The sequence below is a fragment of the Penicillium robsamsonii genome, assembly GCF_028829455.1.
Source record: "Penicillium robsamsonii strain IBT 29466 chromosome Unknown utg000003l_segment0_segment0, whole genome shotgun sequence".
Classification (NCBI taxonomy): Eukaryota; Fungi; Ascomycota; class Eurotiomycetes; order Eurotiales; family Aspergillaceae; genus Penicillium; species Penicillium robsamsonii.
Window position 1 is genome coordinate 4,095,924 of NW_026643221.1, and position 17,597 is coordinate 4,113,520.

At 48.4% G+C, this 17,597-nt stretch overlaps 6 protein-coding genes across 6 annotated transcripts; 5 read left to right on the forward strand and 1 right to left on the reverse strand.

Annotated features, from left to right (window-relative positions):
* Positions 1-89: 89 nt before the first annotated feature.
* On the forward strand, positions 90-1,684 carry trm82 (putative tRNA methyltransferase; the record flags this gene model as incomplete). The annotated part of the gene is made up of 3 exons (XM_057230546.1): positions 90-532; positions 583-1,260; positions 1,312-1,684. The coding sequence occupies 3 exons, from the start codon at positions 90-92 to the stop codon at positions 1,682-1,684; spliced, it is 1,494 nt and encodes a 497-aa protein (XP_057085636.1).
* Positions 1,685-2,975: 1,291 nt separating this feature from the next.
* On the forward strand, positions 2,976-4,277 carry N7447_006285 (uroporphyrinogen decarboxylase HEM12; the record flags this gene model as incomplete). Its single annotated transcript, XM_057230547.1, has 4 exons — positions 2,976-3,062; positions 3,111-3,152; positions 3,226-4,149; positions 4,207-4,277. The coding sequence occupies exons 1-4, from the start codon at positions 3,008-3,010 to the stop codon at positions 4,275-4,277; spliced, it is 1,092 nt and encodes a 363-aa protein (XP_057085637.1). The 5' UTR covers positions 2,976-3,007.
* Positions 4,278-4,419: 142 nt separating this feature from the next.
* Positions 4,420-5,080, reverse strand: N7447_006286 (cytosine deaminase; the record flags this gene model as incomplete). Its single annotated transcript, XM_057230548.1, has 3 exons — positions 4,420-4,441; positions 4,558-4,823; positions 4,922-5,080. The coding sequence occupies 3 exons, from the start codon at positions 5,078-5,080 to the stop codon at positions 4,420-4,422; spliced, it is 447 nt and encodes a 148-aa protein (XP_057085638.1).
* A 964-nt stretch (positions 5,081-6,044) lies between these two features.
* On the forward strand, positions 6,045-7,512 carry N7447_006287 (type I HSP40 co-chaperone YDJ1; the record flags this gene model as incomplete). The annotated part of the gene is made up of 4 exons (XM_057230549.1): positions 6,045-6,080; positions 6,162-6,231; positions 6,303-7,130; positions 7,196-7,512. 4 exons carry the CDS (start codon positions 6,045-6,047, stop codon positions 7,510-7,512), a joined length of 1,251 nt encoding a protein of 416 aa, XP_057085639.1.
* Positions 7,513-10,840: 3,328 nt separating this feature from the next.
* N7447_006288 (uncharacterized protein) lies at positions 10,841-11,299 on the forward strand (the record flags this gene model as incomplete). The annotated part of the gene is made up of 2 exons (XM_057230550.1): positions 10,841-11,007; positions 11,086-11,299. 2 exons carry the CDS (start codon positions 10,841-10,843, stop codon positions 11,297-11,299), a joined length of 381 nt encoding a protein of 126 aa, XP_057085640.1.
* A 3,134-nt stretch (positions 11,300-14,433) lies between these two features.
* N7447_006289 (SLC26/SulP family anion transporter) lies at positions 14,434-17,029 on the forward strand (the record flags this gene model as incomplete). The annotated part of the gene is made up of 3 exons (XM_057230551.1): positions 14,434-14,889; positions 14,953-16,521; positions 16,604-17,029. The coding sequence occupies 3 exons, from the start codon at positions 14,434-14,436 to the stop codon at positions 17,027-17,029; spliced, it is 2,451 nt and encodes an 816-aa protein (XP_057085641.1).
* Positions 17,030-17,597: the final 568 nt, after the last annotated feature.

Sequence of the window (17,597 nt, forward strand, 5' to 3'; positions counted from 1 at the left end):
TTGTTGCCTTCTTCCCTACAATCAATACACCGTTGGACCATTTGAGAGCTCATTGATTATTTTCATTTTGTGAATCGAAGCTCTTCATGATGCCTGGTCTCCAACACCCGTTCCACTGTCTGCGATATGTCAACAGACAGTCAGCAGGCCAATCGGACATTCTTATTGCCACTGCTGGTCGCAATCTCTATTCTTACGATGCGTCCGGTGGTCAGCGTTTGGATGTGTGGCCTCAGCCCGTAGACGCCGATCCGGAGGATAAAAGCTCTGACGCAGCTCCCGCAGATGCATCTGAAAGCCAAGGCCCCCCAGAAAAGCGAAGAAAGCTGTCTTCGACCTCTGATGAACAAAAGGATGCCAAATCTGAGTCAAAACCTCAGGAATCGAAAAAAGAAGCTTCCAACTCCTGGACCAACATTCCTCTGGTGACTGTTGCCCATGGCAAATATGTAGTGATCATGACGTCCGAGGACAAATGTGTTCGAGTCCTGAGTTTGGACAACGAAGGCAAACTCCAGCAATTGAGTGCTCGGTAAGTGACTATATTACTGTTTACAAGCTCTCCAAGCTCATCATTTATAGTACAATGCCCAAGAAGCTCTCTGCGCTTACTCTGACTCCCGATGAGAATAACATCTTGACGGGTGACAAATTCGGAGATGTGTACACTTTCCCTTTGATTCCAAGCGGAGAATACGTGAAGGTCCAGGCCCCAGCGAAAACATATGAGCCAGCTGCCACAAACCTCACGGTGCACACGAAACGCAACCTTGAATCATTGGAGCAACAAATGCGACAGGCTGCTCTATCGAAGACCAACCCAGCAGAGCGAGTTGCGCTAAACTTCGAGCACCAAGCCATTATCGGTCACGTTTCTTTGTTGACGGACTTGATCTCCGTTACCCGGCCTGCGGACTCGACTGTTGGCAAGCGGGATTACATCCTGACTGCAGATCGTGATGAGCACATCCGTGTCTCCCGCGGTGTTCCCCAAGCGCATGTAATTGAGCAGTTCTGCTTTGGCCACACTTCATTCGTCAGCAGTCTGTGCGTCCCTTCGTTCCAACCCAAGGTTCTCATCTCGGGTGGTGGCGACAACTATCTGCTTGTATGGGACTGGCTCGAGAACCAGATCTTACAGAAAGTTCAGCTTCCTGGGGCAGAAGGAGAGACTACGGTGCGTGGCATTTGGGATGTTTCCCTTGCGCCTACCGCAGACAATGCCGATCCCGTGAAGGCTATCTTTGTGGCACTTGAAGGGTACGTTCCGATAGCTACTGATGTGTATAATTTTCCTAACATCGAGAGCAGATCTTCACAACTTCTTTACTACACTCTCGAAAGCAACAACACGATAACTCACCAATATACCCTTCAGCTTTCAGGAAACGTTCTTGCACTGGCTGGCCTTGGCTCAAGAGACTCTATTCTTGTTGCCGTGGATACTTTGCGGGAATCCAATTCGACAAGTACCTGGAAGTCGTCTTCCCAACCTCCTCTCGAAACCTTCCGGCTCAGTTCTGGAAAGTGGGTTCCTGTAGAGGACTCCATGGTCACCAAAATCAACTCCGAAGGCACCTCAAGTATTCCTACACCATTGGAGCAGAAACAGCAGAAGGAGCTCAATGATTCAATGTACAGTTTGGGCAACCTGCGGAAGAGAGATGAACCGTACGACGAGTAAAAGCATGCTTTTGATGAATGTACAGCAAATGATTAATTAGAGTTCCAAATATATACATGTGTAATGCAACAGTCTCCATAATATTTTATGAAAGTAAAAAGAGAGAAGAAAAGTGTCATTGTAAAATTCGTATTACGCTGGTTAAGATTATATTCTGAGGAATATTTCCTTGCCAGTTTTGTTGGGCCAACCTCCATAAACTCAACAATCAACCTCACGTACAGGATGAAGACTCAGCTCAGCACTCAGCCGTACACGCCCATTCCAGGTCCCGTGAGTGAACGGGCAACAGCCCATAGGGGCATCATTTTTCCACAAGCTGTCGGCACATTTCTCAACTGCGGCAAGCACCGTCTCCTTCCCCAATGAATTATCGCATTTTATACCGGTTACTTTCGCCTCATACACGTAGCCATTCAATGTTCCCCCATTCAGTTCCGTGCTATAAGTCAAGCTGCACGAAGTGATGGTGATATCATCTTTCGGTATATCTGTAGTAGATTGCTTAGGGCATATTCTTTATGGGGTATGCAACAAAGAAAAACAATTACCAATGAGGGAAGACCGGAGCTGTATGATTACAAGAGGTTCTATACTGTATAAAATCTGAATTTCTCTTAGGAACCATATTTTTTTTTGGCCAGCAAGGAGGTATATAGTTGCTTTATATCTACTATTCCTCCACCGAATTGACTAGCAAGTCAGAGTGTGTCATGACAGGATGATTCCCAAGGGAATGAGACATTATTAACTCATCACGGCAGCCTAGATCTGCTGAGGATCTCCCGCAGACGGTCCGATCCAATTGAACTCCAGTCATAATTTTTTTTTTTTTTCAGTTAGACTTACGGCGGTTAGAAGCAGATTGTAGCATGTTTAAGCTCTCGGGGGCTCCCGTGACGCGGCCTTTGAGCTACGGGGCAACCATAGTGCTATAATAGCAAGTAATGCTCTTGCTCGACAGTAGGAGTTCGTGGGGGAAACTCCTAATAAATATAGAAGAGCGGATAGATCAACCTCTGAAAGAGCAAGTTGTCGAAAGAGACTATGATGTGTCGGTGTTCAATGGCTAAACACACAACCATGCTTGTCAATTCGACAACTCCAATTCCAGCTATGATTTAAGGACGAGATATTACTTTATCAAGAATTAATAGTAAAAAGATACCTCGGAAAGGAACCGAAGCTACGAACACGGGTATAGGTAAACCGCCCACTTGCCACTCCAAATTTCCGATCAAATCGCGGACCGCGGTAACCGGACCTTTTTATGATCCCACTTCCCCCCCCCCCTCCATCCCACTTGCATATTTCATCAACAAAATGCAGGAACAATTTGAGCCTTTGAAGAACGATTTGCTGCTGAGGGCTGCACGGGGTATGCCCACTATGTGTATCTTGTTTTAATCGGAGCTGACAATCGCAGGTGAGAAGGTGGAGCGTCCTCCGATATGGGTTATGCGACAGGGTGAGTTCGGTTTATTCGTACACCACGTCCTCAACAAATTGATTGACCTTTTCTCTCTCTCTCTATTCAACAGCTGGCCGATACCTTCCCGAATACCATGAGGCGAAGGAGGGCCGCGACTTCTTCGAATGCTGCCGCACACCCGAAATCGCATCGACCCTGACCCTCCAGCCCATTGAGCGTTATGAAGGTCTCATCGATGCCGCTATTATCTTCTCCGATATTCTAGTCATTCCCCAGGCCATGGGTATGGTCGTGGAGATGCTGGACAAGAAGGGACCTCATTTCCCCGAGCCCCTCGACTCACCGACAGACGGGCAATACGAGAAGATCATGGCGAAGAATGTGGATGTGAAAGCGGAGCTGGACTACGTCTACAAGGCAATTACCCTCACACGATTCAAGCTCAAGGGCCGCGTGCCCCTGATCGGCTTCTGTGGTGCACCATGGACGCTGCTGTGTTACATGGTCGAAGGCGGTGGCAGCAAGCTCTTCGTGCAGTCCAAGAAATGGGTCTACAAGTACCCTACTGAGGCACAGGCTCTTCTGCAGAAGATTGCCGAGATCTGTGTGGAATACCTCGCCCTCCAGGTCGCTGCCGGAGCGCAGCTGGTGCAGGTCTTTGACTCCTGGGCCGGTGAGCTGTCTCCCGTCTCGTTCAAGTCGTTCTCCCTCCCCTACCTGCGCCACATCTCCGCCAACCTGCCCAAGCGGCTGCAGGAGATGGGCTTGGAGCCTGTGCCGATGACCGTCTTCGCCAAGGGCGCCTGGTACGCTCTGGATGACCTTTGTGATTCGGGCTACAATGTTGTCGGTTTGGATTGGCTGCACGATGCCGGTGAGGCCATGCGCATTGCCAACGGTCGTGTGACTATTCAGGGCAATGCGGATCCTGGCATGCTCTACGGTGGCCCTCCAGCTATCACTGCCACTGTTGAGCCCATGGTTGAGGGTTTCAAGAAGGGCAAGCAGGGATGGATCTGCAACTTGGGCCACGGTAAGTTAAACATAATTTGGGGCGGCATATCATTTAACTAATTGTCTCTCTACGCAGGTGTCACTCCGTTCGTCGATCCCGAGAACCTCAAGTTCTTCTTCGAAGAAATCCACCGCTTGACCGTATAATTGTGTGTTTGAATCTTAAAAGCGGTCGGCTTCTTCCCCGACTCAGATCAGAAAACTATATTGGATCTAAAAACATATCTTTTGGGCGTGAATATTTTCAATTCTCAGTATATTTAGGGCTACATATGCAGGCCTTATGAAATTAGACAGCGATATCCTCGTTCCTGTATAGCAGACATTACAGTTAGTCTTGATTATGAAATAGCCAACCGATGCAACTGCGAGCAGAGCAAGAGCTGCTTTACGTATTGCGATAGACCAAGCGCCAAACACAACATACCATAGTTCAGGCTTGTCCTTCATGAAGTTGGCCATCAATTCCTTGCACTCGGCATTATCCAAGACAACAACCTCCTTGCCCCTGTTGAGCAGAAGCTCCTCGCCACCCATGAAGCTCTGGTTCTCACCAACGACAACCCGCTTCACCTTGTAGAGGATGCAAGCACCGGTACACATATCGCAGGGCGAGAGGGTAGTGTACATAGTAGCACCCTCGTAGGCAGAGGCAGGAAGACGGCCGGAGTTTTCGAGGGCGGACATCTCGGCCTTAGGGCGTGTTAGCGCTAGTTCATAAACTCTAAAATACTTGATATGGATATAGATCGACAATTGATATCAATTGGAATATATCGCGCTATACTGACATGCAAGACAGCGCTTCCCTTCTGGACGCGCATGTTGTGACCACGACCAAGGATCTTTCCATCCTTGGAGACAAGGGCAGCACCAATTGGCACACCTCCCTCAGAGAGGCCCAGCTTTGCCTCTTCGACAGCGGCAATGAATCCAGGATCTTGTTCCATTTTGAAGAGTGTAATTGACTTGAGTGTGGGCTAGGGGGGAGGAAGATAAGAAAACTGCGGGAAATCTACTCCGGACTCCAGTCATGGAGGCACCGGAAAACTCCGAACCCCTCCTATGACGGTCGAACCGAGTGGACCGTGAAGACCTTTCCCCCCCCCCCCCCCTTTATCGATAAGAGATATGTGGCTAGTGGGGTGGCTCCAGGGCCGTGGCGAGGGTTCAAAATTTCTGCGTGAGTTTTTTACTGGTACGTGTACAGGGATTGTATGCAGGATACAATATGCAAACCCCCGTATAAAAAATACATATACGATCTGCCTATTAAACCAATAAATAGGCCATTGAGGCAGGTTTGTAGAGAATGATCTCATTGTAGACATCTAGACATTACATTAGGCGCCTGATGGGCGAATTATACGTTAGTCAGCTGTAAAAAAAATAACATGGAAGCGCGGAGAAAATCTACGCAGGCCATCGAAGACCACAGAATCCCGTAGAATCGCGCTCGGGCCATTCAGAATATACATAGAAGCCACCAGAAGAGATGAAGAATGAAGAATAGGCTGTATTCTAGAGGCAATTTGTCGATTTTGTAAAGAAAATTTAGTAAAATTTGCATCAAAGCGAGACAAAGAAAACTAGTATAAAATCGGCATTCCTTAGTTGTCGTAATTTATTGTGTCATTTTACGAGTCTCATACAGGTGCCTGGGTTAAAAAGTTACTCAGCCTTTTTTTGACTTCGATTATTATTGTTCAGATAACCATCTCGCCCTTTCTCTCCCCCCTCCACTTTCTCATCTCCAGCCAGGACTTTAAAATACAATTGTCCATTTGGCATTTCTCACATAAAAAGCCGTTCTAAACTTTTCGGCGCCTTCGTCTTCCATTCTCCCGCTTCATTTCTGGATTCCACGAGAATACCTAATATCTTTCTTACACTTGATTCCCCGCATACTTCACAATGGTCAAGGAAACGAAGTTCTATGACACCCTCGGGGTATGTTCAATCTATACTTGACTGGTTCTCAGACCGGTTTGACTCTAATTCAGAATCTGACTTGGTGTTTCTTTCATTTAGGTCGCACCCACCTGTACGGAGGCTCAGCTTAAGACTGCCTACAAGAAGGGCGCTCTCAAGTACCACCCTGGTATGTACAACCCCTAGAGACTCCGATTATATGTGTGAAACACTCCGCTGACATCGCTTCGTCACATGAAGACAAGAACACCAACAACCCCGATGCCGCAGAGAAGTTCAAGGAACTGTCCCACGCCTACGAGACTCTTTCCGACCCCGAGAAGCGTCAGCTATATGATCAGCTCGGCGAGGAAGGCCTAGAGCACGGTGGTGGTGGCGGCGGCATGAACGCCGAGGATTTGTTCTCTCAATTCTTCGGCGGCGGCGGCGGCGGCGGTCCCTTCGGTGGAATGTTCGGCGGTGGCATGCGTGAACAAGGCCCCAAGAAGGCCCGCACAATCCACCACGTGCACAAGGTTAACCTCGAGGATATCTATAAGGGCAAGGTCTCGAAGTTGGCGCTCCAGAAGTCCGTCATCTGCGGTGGCTGTGATGGCCGCGGTGGAAAGGAGGGCGCTGTCAAGGAGTGCGCCGGCTGCAACGGTAGCGGTATGAAGACTATGATGCGCCAGATGGGTCCCATGATCCAGCGCTTCCAGACCGTCTGCCCCGACTGCAACGGCGAGGGCGAGATCGTCCGTGATAAGGATCGCTGCAAGAAGTGTAACGGCAAGAAGACCGTCGTTGAGCGCAAGGTTCTTCACGTTCACGTCGACAAAGGTGTGCGCGATGGCCACAAGATTGAATTCCGCGGCGAGGGTGACCAAATGCCTGGTGCCATGCCCGGTGATGTCGTGTTCGAGATTGAGCAGAAGCCCCACGCTCGCTTCCAGCGCAAGGGCGATGACCTGTTCTACCAGGCTGAGATCGACCTACTTACCGCTCTTGCCGGCGGTTCCGTCCACATTGAGCACCTCGATGATCGGTGGATGACCGTCAACATCGCACCTGGCGAGGTTATCGTTCCCGGTATGTGACTTTCCTTGTTTTCCCGCATAAACCTTGTGAAACTTTTCACTAACAATTCTTTCTAGATGCCATTAAGGTCATTCATGGCCAGGGTATGCCCTCATTCCGCCACCACGACCACGGTAACCTGTACATCAAGTTCGATGTCAAGTTCCCCAAGAAGGAGGAGCTCCAGAACCTGGATCTCCTTGAGAAGGTCCTTCCTCCTCGCTCTGAGAAGGACGTGCCCCCACCCGACGCCATGGTCGAGGACTTCGAGCTTGAGGACCCCGAGAACGAGCACGACCAGGCCCGCGCCCACGGTGCGGCCGCTTCCGGCATGGACGAGGATGACGATGATGTGCCCGGCGGTGCCGAGCGTGTGCAGTGCGCTTCCCAGTAAAAGGATTCCGGAGACAATTTCCATGCCGTAAATGGGGGTTGATGCTAGGCCAGTGATGAAGACTTCGCTTATGATACCATGTGAAGGGGGCCCTTCTCCTTAACCCCGATTTAACGCGGGGAAAACCTGTTTGTTTTCTTTATGCTTTGCTATGGCGTTTCCTACGAAGACCTGGAAGATATCATTTTCTCATTTTTCTCTTTGTCTTCTCGGGTTCCATTTCTCAACTTTCTGTAATTCCTCTTGTTCAACTTTTTCTTCTTTTGCATACAAGTTTCGGGTCCTTGATCCTTGCTTTTTTTTCACGTTTGTCGCCCATTTTATGTTTTCCATGGGAACTGGGGTTTGTGGGAGTTGCGCTGACGATGGGAAAGAAGTCATGAATCGAAGATGGATGAGATGAGACCATGATTGCGGGCTTGGCTCTCGCGAACGGATCTAAAGGATTTCTGTTGCCCACGCTGGCTTTGTGAAGCTCTTGGAGGGGATCGTGGCGTGATCGTGGCGTGATCATGATGGATTCGTGTTTTTTTTTTTTTGTTAGCCTGCACTCTGATGATAACCTTTGAATAGACATTGTGTGTTTACGCACCAATGCATTTGCTCATCTATATGGATGGTTTTCATGTAAGTCGTGTCGTTGGTAGTCGTAAGAGTGAAGAGAAGGAGGTTGGAGTGCGAGATGACTTCGTTGGAAGTCCTCAAGGTCCTCCGTGTTGCTGTGGGACTGACTTCCAAGGTCGTCCTCTGTGAACTTTAGTGGTAGGTATGTTGATCAGTGTAGAATAGGTTATATGAAAGTGTCTTAAATGGTAGAGAGTTGGGTGGTGTGGGCTATTCGGGTAAAAACCGGAAGATCCTACACGTGTGGTCTGACACGACACGTTGCTCATAACCTAGGTAATAATACTCCCAAGAGCCTCGATATACACACAACATGAACATCAGATGGCGATTGGAAGAATATGTCTACATTGGAAAAATTGCCCAGAGTGGACTGCAAATCATGTACCCATCTTCTTCGGGGGGGTGAGGGGATGCTTAGTATATTTTATACCTAGAATGGTATCGATGCATATTATGATGGGGGGTTGCTGCTAGCTATTATATTTCTTCCTCGTCCTCGCTCTCCGGTTGGTCCTCATTAGCCCAATAGTTCTCCCTCATCTACCTCCGCTCTTCCTCGTTACCAGTCTTTCATGTCACAGTGACGGATATGGAACGTTGTATTCAATTTCTGATATAACAACGACAGCTCTCTGGTCCTTTGTAGATCATCCACCAACGGCATAGGCTTGGGATGCGAGGTCCGAGTATGATTCATGTAAGATCATATGTAGCCCCGAGTAGTTGAGAAAAAGGAGAGTTGTGTTTTCTGCGTTGATGGCATCAATTTATACCATGATCCTAGAAATAAACAAACAGTTAGATAGATTCAAGCCATAATTAGGATAGAGTGCACTGAACATACTTGATGCTGAGCCCGATGCCCTTAGAACCCAATGGATGCCAAGTGGCCAGGGGAAAGAGGACCATTGTACAACTCAATCTGGTCATCACCGCCTATCTTGTAGCGGAAGAAACCACAGTGTCCTGTGGCGCAACGGTAGAATATCGATCGGGGATATATCGTACCCGGACCTGCTATTATCCTCCTACTCCAGTATCTTTTGCCTTCATGGTCACAGTCACAGGGTGGGTTTTCGGCCGAAACACCTCGTGTATCTCCAAAGCAAGCAAATGCTCTGCAGCTACAGCATCTGTAGTATGGACGGTCTGCATTTCCATTTGCATTCCATGACACACAGGACGTTCTTTTGGTAGGTCCGTCACATCTAAGACAGCGGGAATTGAAAAAATTGTCCATATTCAGAGTAGAATGATTGCTTTCTGTAGTGGTTGAGATTTCTGCAAGCAGATATCAAGGGACGAAGGATAAATTGAAAGAATCGGGACATGGTGGTTTATTATACAGCATGGTGTGGCTCAGCCTACGTGCTAAGCGCCCAACACAACCCAACGCTTGGCACAAGCATGCCCCCAAGGCTGATTTGAGTCATTTAAGGAGTGTACAGGTGTGGCTGTGAGAGAGTCAAACTCATGCATTGTAACATCTTGAGATATGGTCACATAGTGCTGTGGGGCTTCCGAAGGTGACATGTGCTAGAACCGAGAGTGCATTCTTGACCATAGTCGCAGGGCTGTGCACTGTTGTACTTTCGTCTCAATCTCTTCGATAAAGATGATCATGTTGATAGTGAAGATTATCATCGGCTTGGGCATAGGTTGCAAAGGTTTGAATGATCAAAACAGCGATCAGGGAATGGGAAATGGTGGGATATGGATCTCCCGCTGAGCCTCATCCTAGTTTCGAAGTTCTCAACATAGCATAAGATAGAATCCATTCTGTATGAGAGCGAGTATTTGACCATGGATTCAATCAAAACTACTTGTCTACGGCCCCAACGCACGCAGGCTACTCTTTATTCTTTCCGAGAGACCAAGTGACAGAACTCTCAGCGTTTTGTTTGCCAAACATTATCCGGTTTGAAATCCAACCACAGTATCAATCTTGAGGCAGAATTGAGGCAGAATTGAGTAATGACTACGCCAAACAGCGAACCAATTATGGACCTATACGACGCTGCGCAGTAAACGAAAAGTGGCGTCCCTTTGCAAACCTCAACGGAACTGCCATATTAACGCACTACAGTTCAGAAAAGTTACTTAAACCCTGCAGAACATTATTCTTGTGATTAAATCAGTTCCACTGCCCATGGTTTGATTCATTCTATGAGCAACAATCAGACTGATAAGGCACACCCCGGTTAAGCGTTAGTGTACGCATTAACTTCCCCGCTCAAAGCTGCACATACTGAAAAAACCTCTAGACGCAGAAGATCTCATTGAATTCAAAAGATCGGCACAGAAAGGTCTGGACGTGTTTGCAAAAACCAACATACCTCGTGGTACCCGTGTTGTTTCAAAAAACGCCTTACTCGAAATCGACATCGAACCCGTAACCCTGAACAGTATTGTGCCAGCCTTCGAACGTCTTCCACCTTCCCAGCAAGAATTCTGATTGGAGCTCTATGGATATGCACTTTGTTGAGTATGAGATAGAAAGAGCTGGCAGGAACTACCGGAACTGCACCGCAAAGTGCTCGCCATCTATGCAGCCAACGCCTTTGGCTACGTCTTCCTCTCTCGAATCAACCATCCATGCATTCCAAAGGGTAATTTGGCGTACACTCGATACTCAGAGAAGAGGTGTTCCATGTCATACCCGATATCGTGGCAGGCGAGGGGCTTACAATCATATACATTGATGGTTGCACCTGCCCGGCATGCGAAGATACTGTTCAAGGAAGACAAAAGGAGAGAAAGCGGGCTGAGGTGGCCATCCTCGACCAAGAACCCGCTGCAACTGCAGATTATGGTGCAGAAAATGGCTGCATATAGTACAGAAAATAGCATCCATACAAAAGTCGGAGGGTATGCTGAATCGGCAGCTTAGATTCGTGTGAGTACCCTCCCTTGATTATATGGTTATCTTGCTACATTTTCTTCTAGTTACTACGAAGCCGCTAAGTACTGTCTGAAATTGAAGGAGCAAAAGATCGCACATTTGTGGACTGAGAAAATGTTGGAGGTTGACCTTTACTGCGTCGGAGACGATCATCCCGAATACAGGAAAACGCTTACAACCGCGCAAGTGATGAGACGGGCAGTGAGTTTGCCAGAACCAATCTCCGAGAGCACGTTGGAATGGTTTATGAAGGATTGACCTGCGGAAATATGTATCGTCATGTAAATATCGAGGAGCTTGTCCGAAGCGGTACGATTTGTCGAGTGACAGTGAGGGCAACAAGCCTCACAATATTGAAGCTAGTTGACTTTCTTCAGGGAGGTGAGAGACCGCGTGTTGGTCAATAACGATAGGCACGCAATGAGATTTTGAACCAGTTGTTTACCACGATCTTTGGCCTAGTCTCAAGTTGCATCCAGTGAGGTTTCTGTTCTCGGCGTAGATTCCGACATCAGCGGAGACTATAGGGATAGAAACTTAGTCTGCTCGGCTGTTTGAACCAGGTCAGTAAGATGGGTCCGCGAAGCAATTTATGGACTTAGGTCTAAATAAATCTAGCCAAAGTTTAAGGCTAGGGGGTGGCTAGAGAGGAAATCCCTGCAGGTCTCTCATAGCTCCTAGTCCGGCTAGGTCGGGCAGGTGAGATGATGAGATTAATAACGCAATTGTGTCAAGACCAATAATACTCGCGCCAGGATTAGAGATCTAGCTCTGCCGACTTCACGTTAATAAGTAGAAGAGCCCGATCACATCATACTACAGGGATTATTCCGATAGCGCAAAATCAGCATTGTCCATCTAACCCACAAGTACCTACCCTGACCTCAAGCTTTGAGAGCATCTGTACATTGTGCCCAGGAGCTCTAAGTTCACTGGTATCGAACTTCGAAACTGGTAATATGCCTCTCAGGTGAGATTTGCCGTAAAGGTCAGATTTGCCATAGTGGCCAAGGATGGAACTGGACCTTTTTTTTTTCTTTAGAGAATTTTGGAGCCTTCTTCGTGATGGCACTAGCTCTTCATTGAGAGAACAGCGACTACCCAGGCAGGTCTAAACCTACTTCATATGTACTCCGTATTTACAATGACACTGAGCCGTGAGTTCCCCGCAGAAGCGACTTTGCGGTCACCCTGCATATGCAATGCACCCAAGGACCAACGAGTGCCGAGAACGCATCACGACATCAGTCGCACAGACACAAGGTATGGAATAGAAGTTCATGGCGTGCTCGGGTTAAGATCTCCCGATCATGGCCAAGAACCCGTATCCATTAGTAGGAATGGCGAGAAGGGGACTCGGGGATCAAGAATACGGAATCCCGAGCAAGGATAACGACGCTATATTATATTAGAGGAAAGGGTGTAGCGAGAACGAGAAATAAAAGCAGAAAAGAAAGGAACAAGTCCAATAATCTAATCAGCTGAATCACTAGTCGGTACGGAGGACGGAGTACAAATGACAAGGACCTCGTATAAAATAAGCCATACGCCATCCCGTCTAGGCAAGACGAGGCTGAAACCGAATCTCGTCTCCGAGGAGAAGCGTACTATGCACCATGTACTCCGTAGTGGAGATCCTTGTTCCCATGAGTACGGGTATGCAACCGTAACCAGCTGCAGATCCGGGCCATAGCTCGGAGTCAGCTGCTTGAGCAGAACAGCGCCACATTATTTCTTTTTTGCTTCTTCTCCCTGTCGGCTGTTTTCTCTTTTGTGCGCTATAATGGTATGATAGCCAAGAGAATTCACTTTGGATACCCATGTAACCTGAAAGGCAAGAATGTCCAGTGTAAAGTGCCGAGGAATGTAAAAGGGGCTACCAAGCGAGGAAGAAGGACACTGAGATATCTGATACATCTGCACACAACATGGGTAGCCTCGTGGCACCATATTTTAGGTTAAGGGCGCAGCTCTGGGAGTACAAAGGTAGCACGTTAGTACTTTAGGATATCCCGCTAGACGCGGGCCAACGATAAAGCTCGATGACGTGATTTAGATCTCGATTGCGTCTTTATAAATCTTTATAAAGTGGAAATAAATGCAGGGGGAAAATACCTGCATATTCTGAGCGGATATCTTAAAGCGAATATCAGATTGGGATATGCCTCAACCGGCGGTTGGAGCGCCCAACAAGCTTCTACTGGATTGAGACATTGTTTGCCAAGGTTAACGATCAGAGCGTAGGTTGTAAAAAGGCAACGGTCTCCGGAGTGCTCGGTAACTCCGAGAGAATGGTGTCCCCCTACATATGCACCTAGCAGATAGAGTAGCGCCAAGCCCACACGGCCAAGCGAGACTTTTTATGGAGTAAATGATTTAATGTGAGTGAAATAACGGGTGGAAGCAGAGATAATTTTAGATCCATAGAAGGAATATTTGTTCCAAGGCCATGTCGAATGGGAGATTCCATAAATTATGTAAGGCGCAAGTTAAGAATATCCTTGAAACATTAAAATCCACCAGGAACATAAATCAAACGTGGAACCTATATTTTCCTTTCACCATCTCGCCTCCAGATTGCGTGTTCTGTAAGGTCCGTGATTGGTCTCGTGCCCCCACTTGTTGATCTTCTTGAGGCAAATCTCCTCGAGGCGCGTTGTCATTCGTCATCCGCACATCTTGGCACTACGTTGGCTTATCCATCTGCGGGTGTGGTCCTTCCAGGACGTTGACATTTGAGGAAGTTATACGATCATATGGCTATCAGATGAGCCGACTGTCATGGGGACAAGGAATAGTTGAACAGCTATGTGTGTGACTATCGCTCAAACAACCAGTACATAAGATCCAAGTGTCCCTTTCATTTCGACCATGTCCATGTAACGAGCGGATATACTCCACGACCCATCGTCATTCTTCCAGACCGAGTGGGACCTGCGGATTTGTGCTCTTCAGTGATCGGCTTGGATCGTCGGTGGACCCGGCCGCGTGAAATCCCTTGCTTTTTTAACAGCGTGGACTCGCTCTGAAGAACCAGATTTGTCTTTTGAGTGTTTATTGTTCTTATAATTGCTTTTATATCTGAAGCCCAGCCCTCGCATTACCCCTGCCTGGATTTAACTCCAAGGGAACTAGACTGAAAATTTCAAATCTTAATTTGAATCTGGGGAGATATTGCGCCATTCGGGATCGAATCACGCACCACAATTCTTGGCCTTTTTTATTTACCGCGCCATGCAAAGTGCGTGATCTGGTTTGACATTCTTTTTATATCCCTGATCGTCGGCACATTTCTGCTCTGTCTTTTACATCCAACACATTCCACATTCTGGTGAAGCTTCGTCTCCCGGCTTTTGATACCGTCAATTCCGGTCTGTACAAGCAGGGCAAACATGTTCGGTCAAATACCCAGGACCAAGTCCGAACTGGGCCATGCCTTGGCCAAGGGCCTCGGTATCAAGGTTGCATACAGAGACCCTCTGGGTGCTACAGGTGAACCCGTCACAAGAGGAGAATCAACATTCTCTATGGGCACCGTCGACACATACTCATACAACGAGCCCGAGCCGACAAGTGTCGACTGGATTCGTGAGGTCACCCCGTCTGGAGCCCAACTCGGCAGATATTTTCTCAATCTCTTTCCTTTCCTCACATGGATTGGCAACTACAACCTACAATGGCTCTTCGGTGATCTGGTTGCCGGTATTACCGTTGGAGCGGTCGTGGTGCCACAAGGTATGGCATACGCTGACCTAGCTGGATTGGAGGTACAGTACGGTCTGTACTCCTCATTCATGGGAGTTTTGATATATTGGTTCTTTGCCACGTCAAAGGATATTACCATTGGGGTGAGTGATACTGCGACCGGTCGAAATTAAAAAAAAAACAACATTACTGACCTCATCTCGTAGCCCGTGGCTGTCATGTCAACTCTGACTGGAACCATCGTGTCCGATGTCCAGGCTCAATATCCAGATTACCCTGCTCATTTGATTGCATCCGCTCTTGCAGTCATTTGCGGTGGTATTGTTCTAGTGATGGGTCTGCTGCGTATCGGATTCATTGTCGATTTCATTCCTCTCCCTGCTATTTCAGCCTTCATGACTGGTTCTGCTCTGAGCATTTGCTCAGGACAGGTTCCCACCATGCTGGGCGAGACGGCCAAATTTAGCACGCGCGGTCCTACCTACGAGATCATTATCAACACCCTCAAATATCTCCCCACTTCAAACTTGGATGCTGCTATGGGTGTCACGGCCTGTGCAATGCTGTACATTATTCGTTCGGCATGTACTTTCGCTGCGAAGAAGCAGCCTGCCAAGGCCAAGATTTGGTTCTTTATCTCGACTCTTCGGACCGTGTTTGTAATCTTGTTCTACACGATGATTAGTGCCGCCGTGAACTTGCACCGAAGGGATGATCCGGCGTTCAAGATCCTCGGGAAAGTCCCTCGAGGATTCCAACAGGCCGCCGTGCCCACTATGGATCCTAAGATCATTTCAGCCTTCATTGGCCAGCTTCCAGCTGCAGTCATCGTTCTGCTGATTGAGCACATTGCTATTTCCAAGTCTTTCGGCCGTGTCAACAACTACACTATCGACCCTTCTCAGGAATTTGTGGCCATTGGTGTAAGTAACCTTCTCGGGCCTTTCCTCGGTGGCTACCCCGCCACTGGATCTTTCTCCCGGACAGCCATCAAGTCGAAAGCTGGAGTGCGCACGCCTCTTGCTGGTGTCATTACCGCGGTCGTGGTGCTCTTGGCTATCTATGCCCTACCCGCTGTCTTCTTCTACATCCCCAAGGCTTCTCTGGCTGGTATCATTATCCACGCTGTCGGCGATCTGATCACTCCCCCCAACACCGTGTATCAGTTCTGGAGCGTGTCTCCGCTTGATGCGATTATTTTCTTCGTTGGTGTCTTCGTCACTGTCTTCACTTCCATTGAAAATGGTATCTACTGCACAGTCTGTATCTCGGTTGCCGTCCTGCTTTTCCGTGTGGCCAAGGCCCGCGGTCAGTTCCTGGGCCGTGTCACTATCCATTCCGTTGTCGGAGACCACCTGTTGGATGGCGATGGAAAGTACGGATCTTTCGGAACTAACAAGAAACCCTCCGATGACGAGGAACGCCACCACAGAACTATCTTCCTTCCCATCAACCACACCGATGGCTCCAACCCCGATATCGAAGTGGAGCAGCCCCTTCCGGGTATCTTCATCTACCGCTTTTCCGAAGGCTTTAACTATCCCAACGCCAACCACTATACCGATGCCCTGGTTGAAGCCATCTTCAAGCAGACCCGCCGAACGAACCCGAACGCCTACAACAGGCCCGGTGACCGTCCCTGGAACGATGCCGGTGCCCGTCGCGGCAAGAAGGGTGGCGACAACGATTCACACTTGCCCCTTCTCCAAGCCGTTATTCTTGACTTCTCATCCGTGAACAACGTCGACGTTACCTCCATCCAGAACCTGATCGACGTACGCAACCAGCTGGATATGTACGCCTCTCCCCCGCACCGTGCAATGGCACTTCGCACACATCAACAACCGCTGGACAAAGCGCGGCCTGGCTGCCGCAGGCTTCGGTTACCCGACCCCCGTCGCGAGCGACGGCTTCCACCGGTGGAAACCCATTTTCAGCGTGGCCGAGATCGAAGGCAGCGCCTCAGCCGCCGCCCACGCCGAAATCATCGCCAACCAACGCGAGCAGTCCCACCGCAAGAGCGCGGATATCGAATCCGGTCTCAAGTCTGAATCCAACACTACCGCACGCGAGACCGAGGGCGTTGAGACCGCGTCCGAGAACTCGGACATCATCCGCGAGGACAAGTTCCAGCGTGATATCACGGACAGCAAGGCGTACCGGAGTCGTCCTAAGGTTGCGCTCGTGCAGGGCATGAACAGGCCTTTCTTCCATATCGACTTGACCAGCGCTCTTCAAAGTGCCGTTGCCAATTCCTCAGAAGAGATCCCGCACATTGCTTGATTGATTGTTTTTTTTTTTTTGCGTTTCTTTGATTTGCACTGCATTATCCTGCTTGCTATCTCTCTGCATGGATCAGTTGTTCCTCCCTGGCTTGGAGTCTGATCTGATATACCCCGATTATGATTTGTTAATATCATGTTTGCCCTTGGCATGTTCTTTTCACATTTTCACCCTACTTTTGTCACTTTGCACTGTCTATGTCTATATTGGATGTATTCCATGGCATTGACCATGGACATCTTGTGGTATTTTCTTTTTGGCACTATCCCCTTGGTTCGCGTGGGTTGATTTATTTAGTCTGGGTCTTGTTTGTTGGCCCTTTTGCTGGGAAGAAACGGATTGTTTTGGTTTGATTTCTTCCTAAGGAGATACATACCTCTTGATACATCTATCTTTGATAGAGATGGTGAATTAATTCTACCTTATTGTTTAAACATGGCCTGTGTAGGTCCCTTACCTAAAACCTTAAAAGCTTAAGCGTGAAACCTCTCCGAAATCGGAGGCAGATATCTGATTGATAATCCTCTCCACGCCCTGTCCTTTACCATCTCCACTTCGTCCGAGTCTA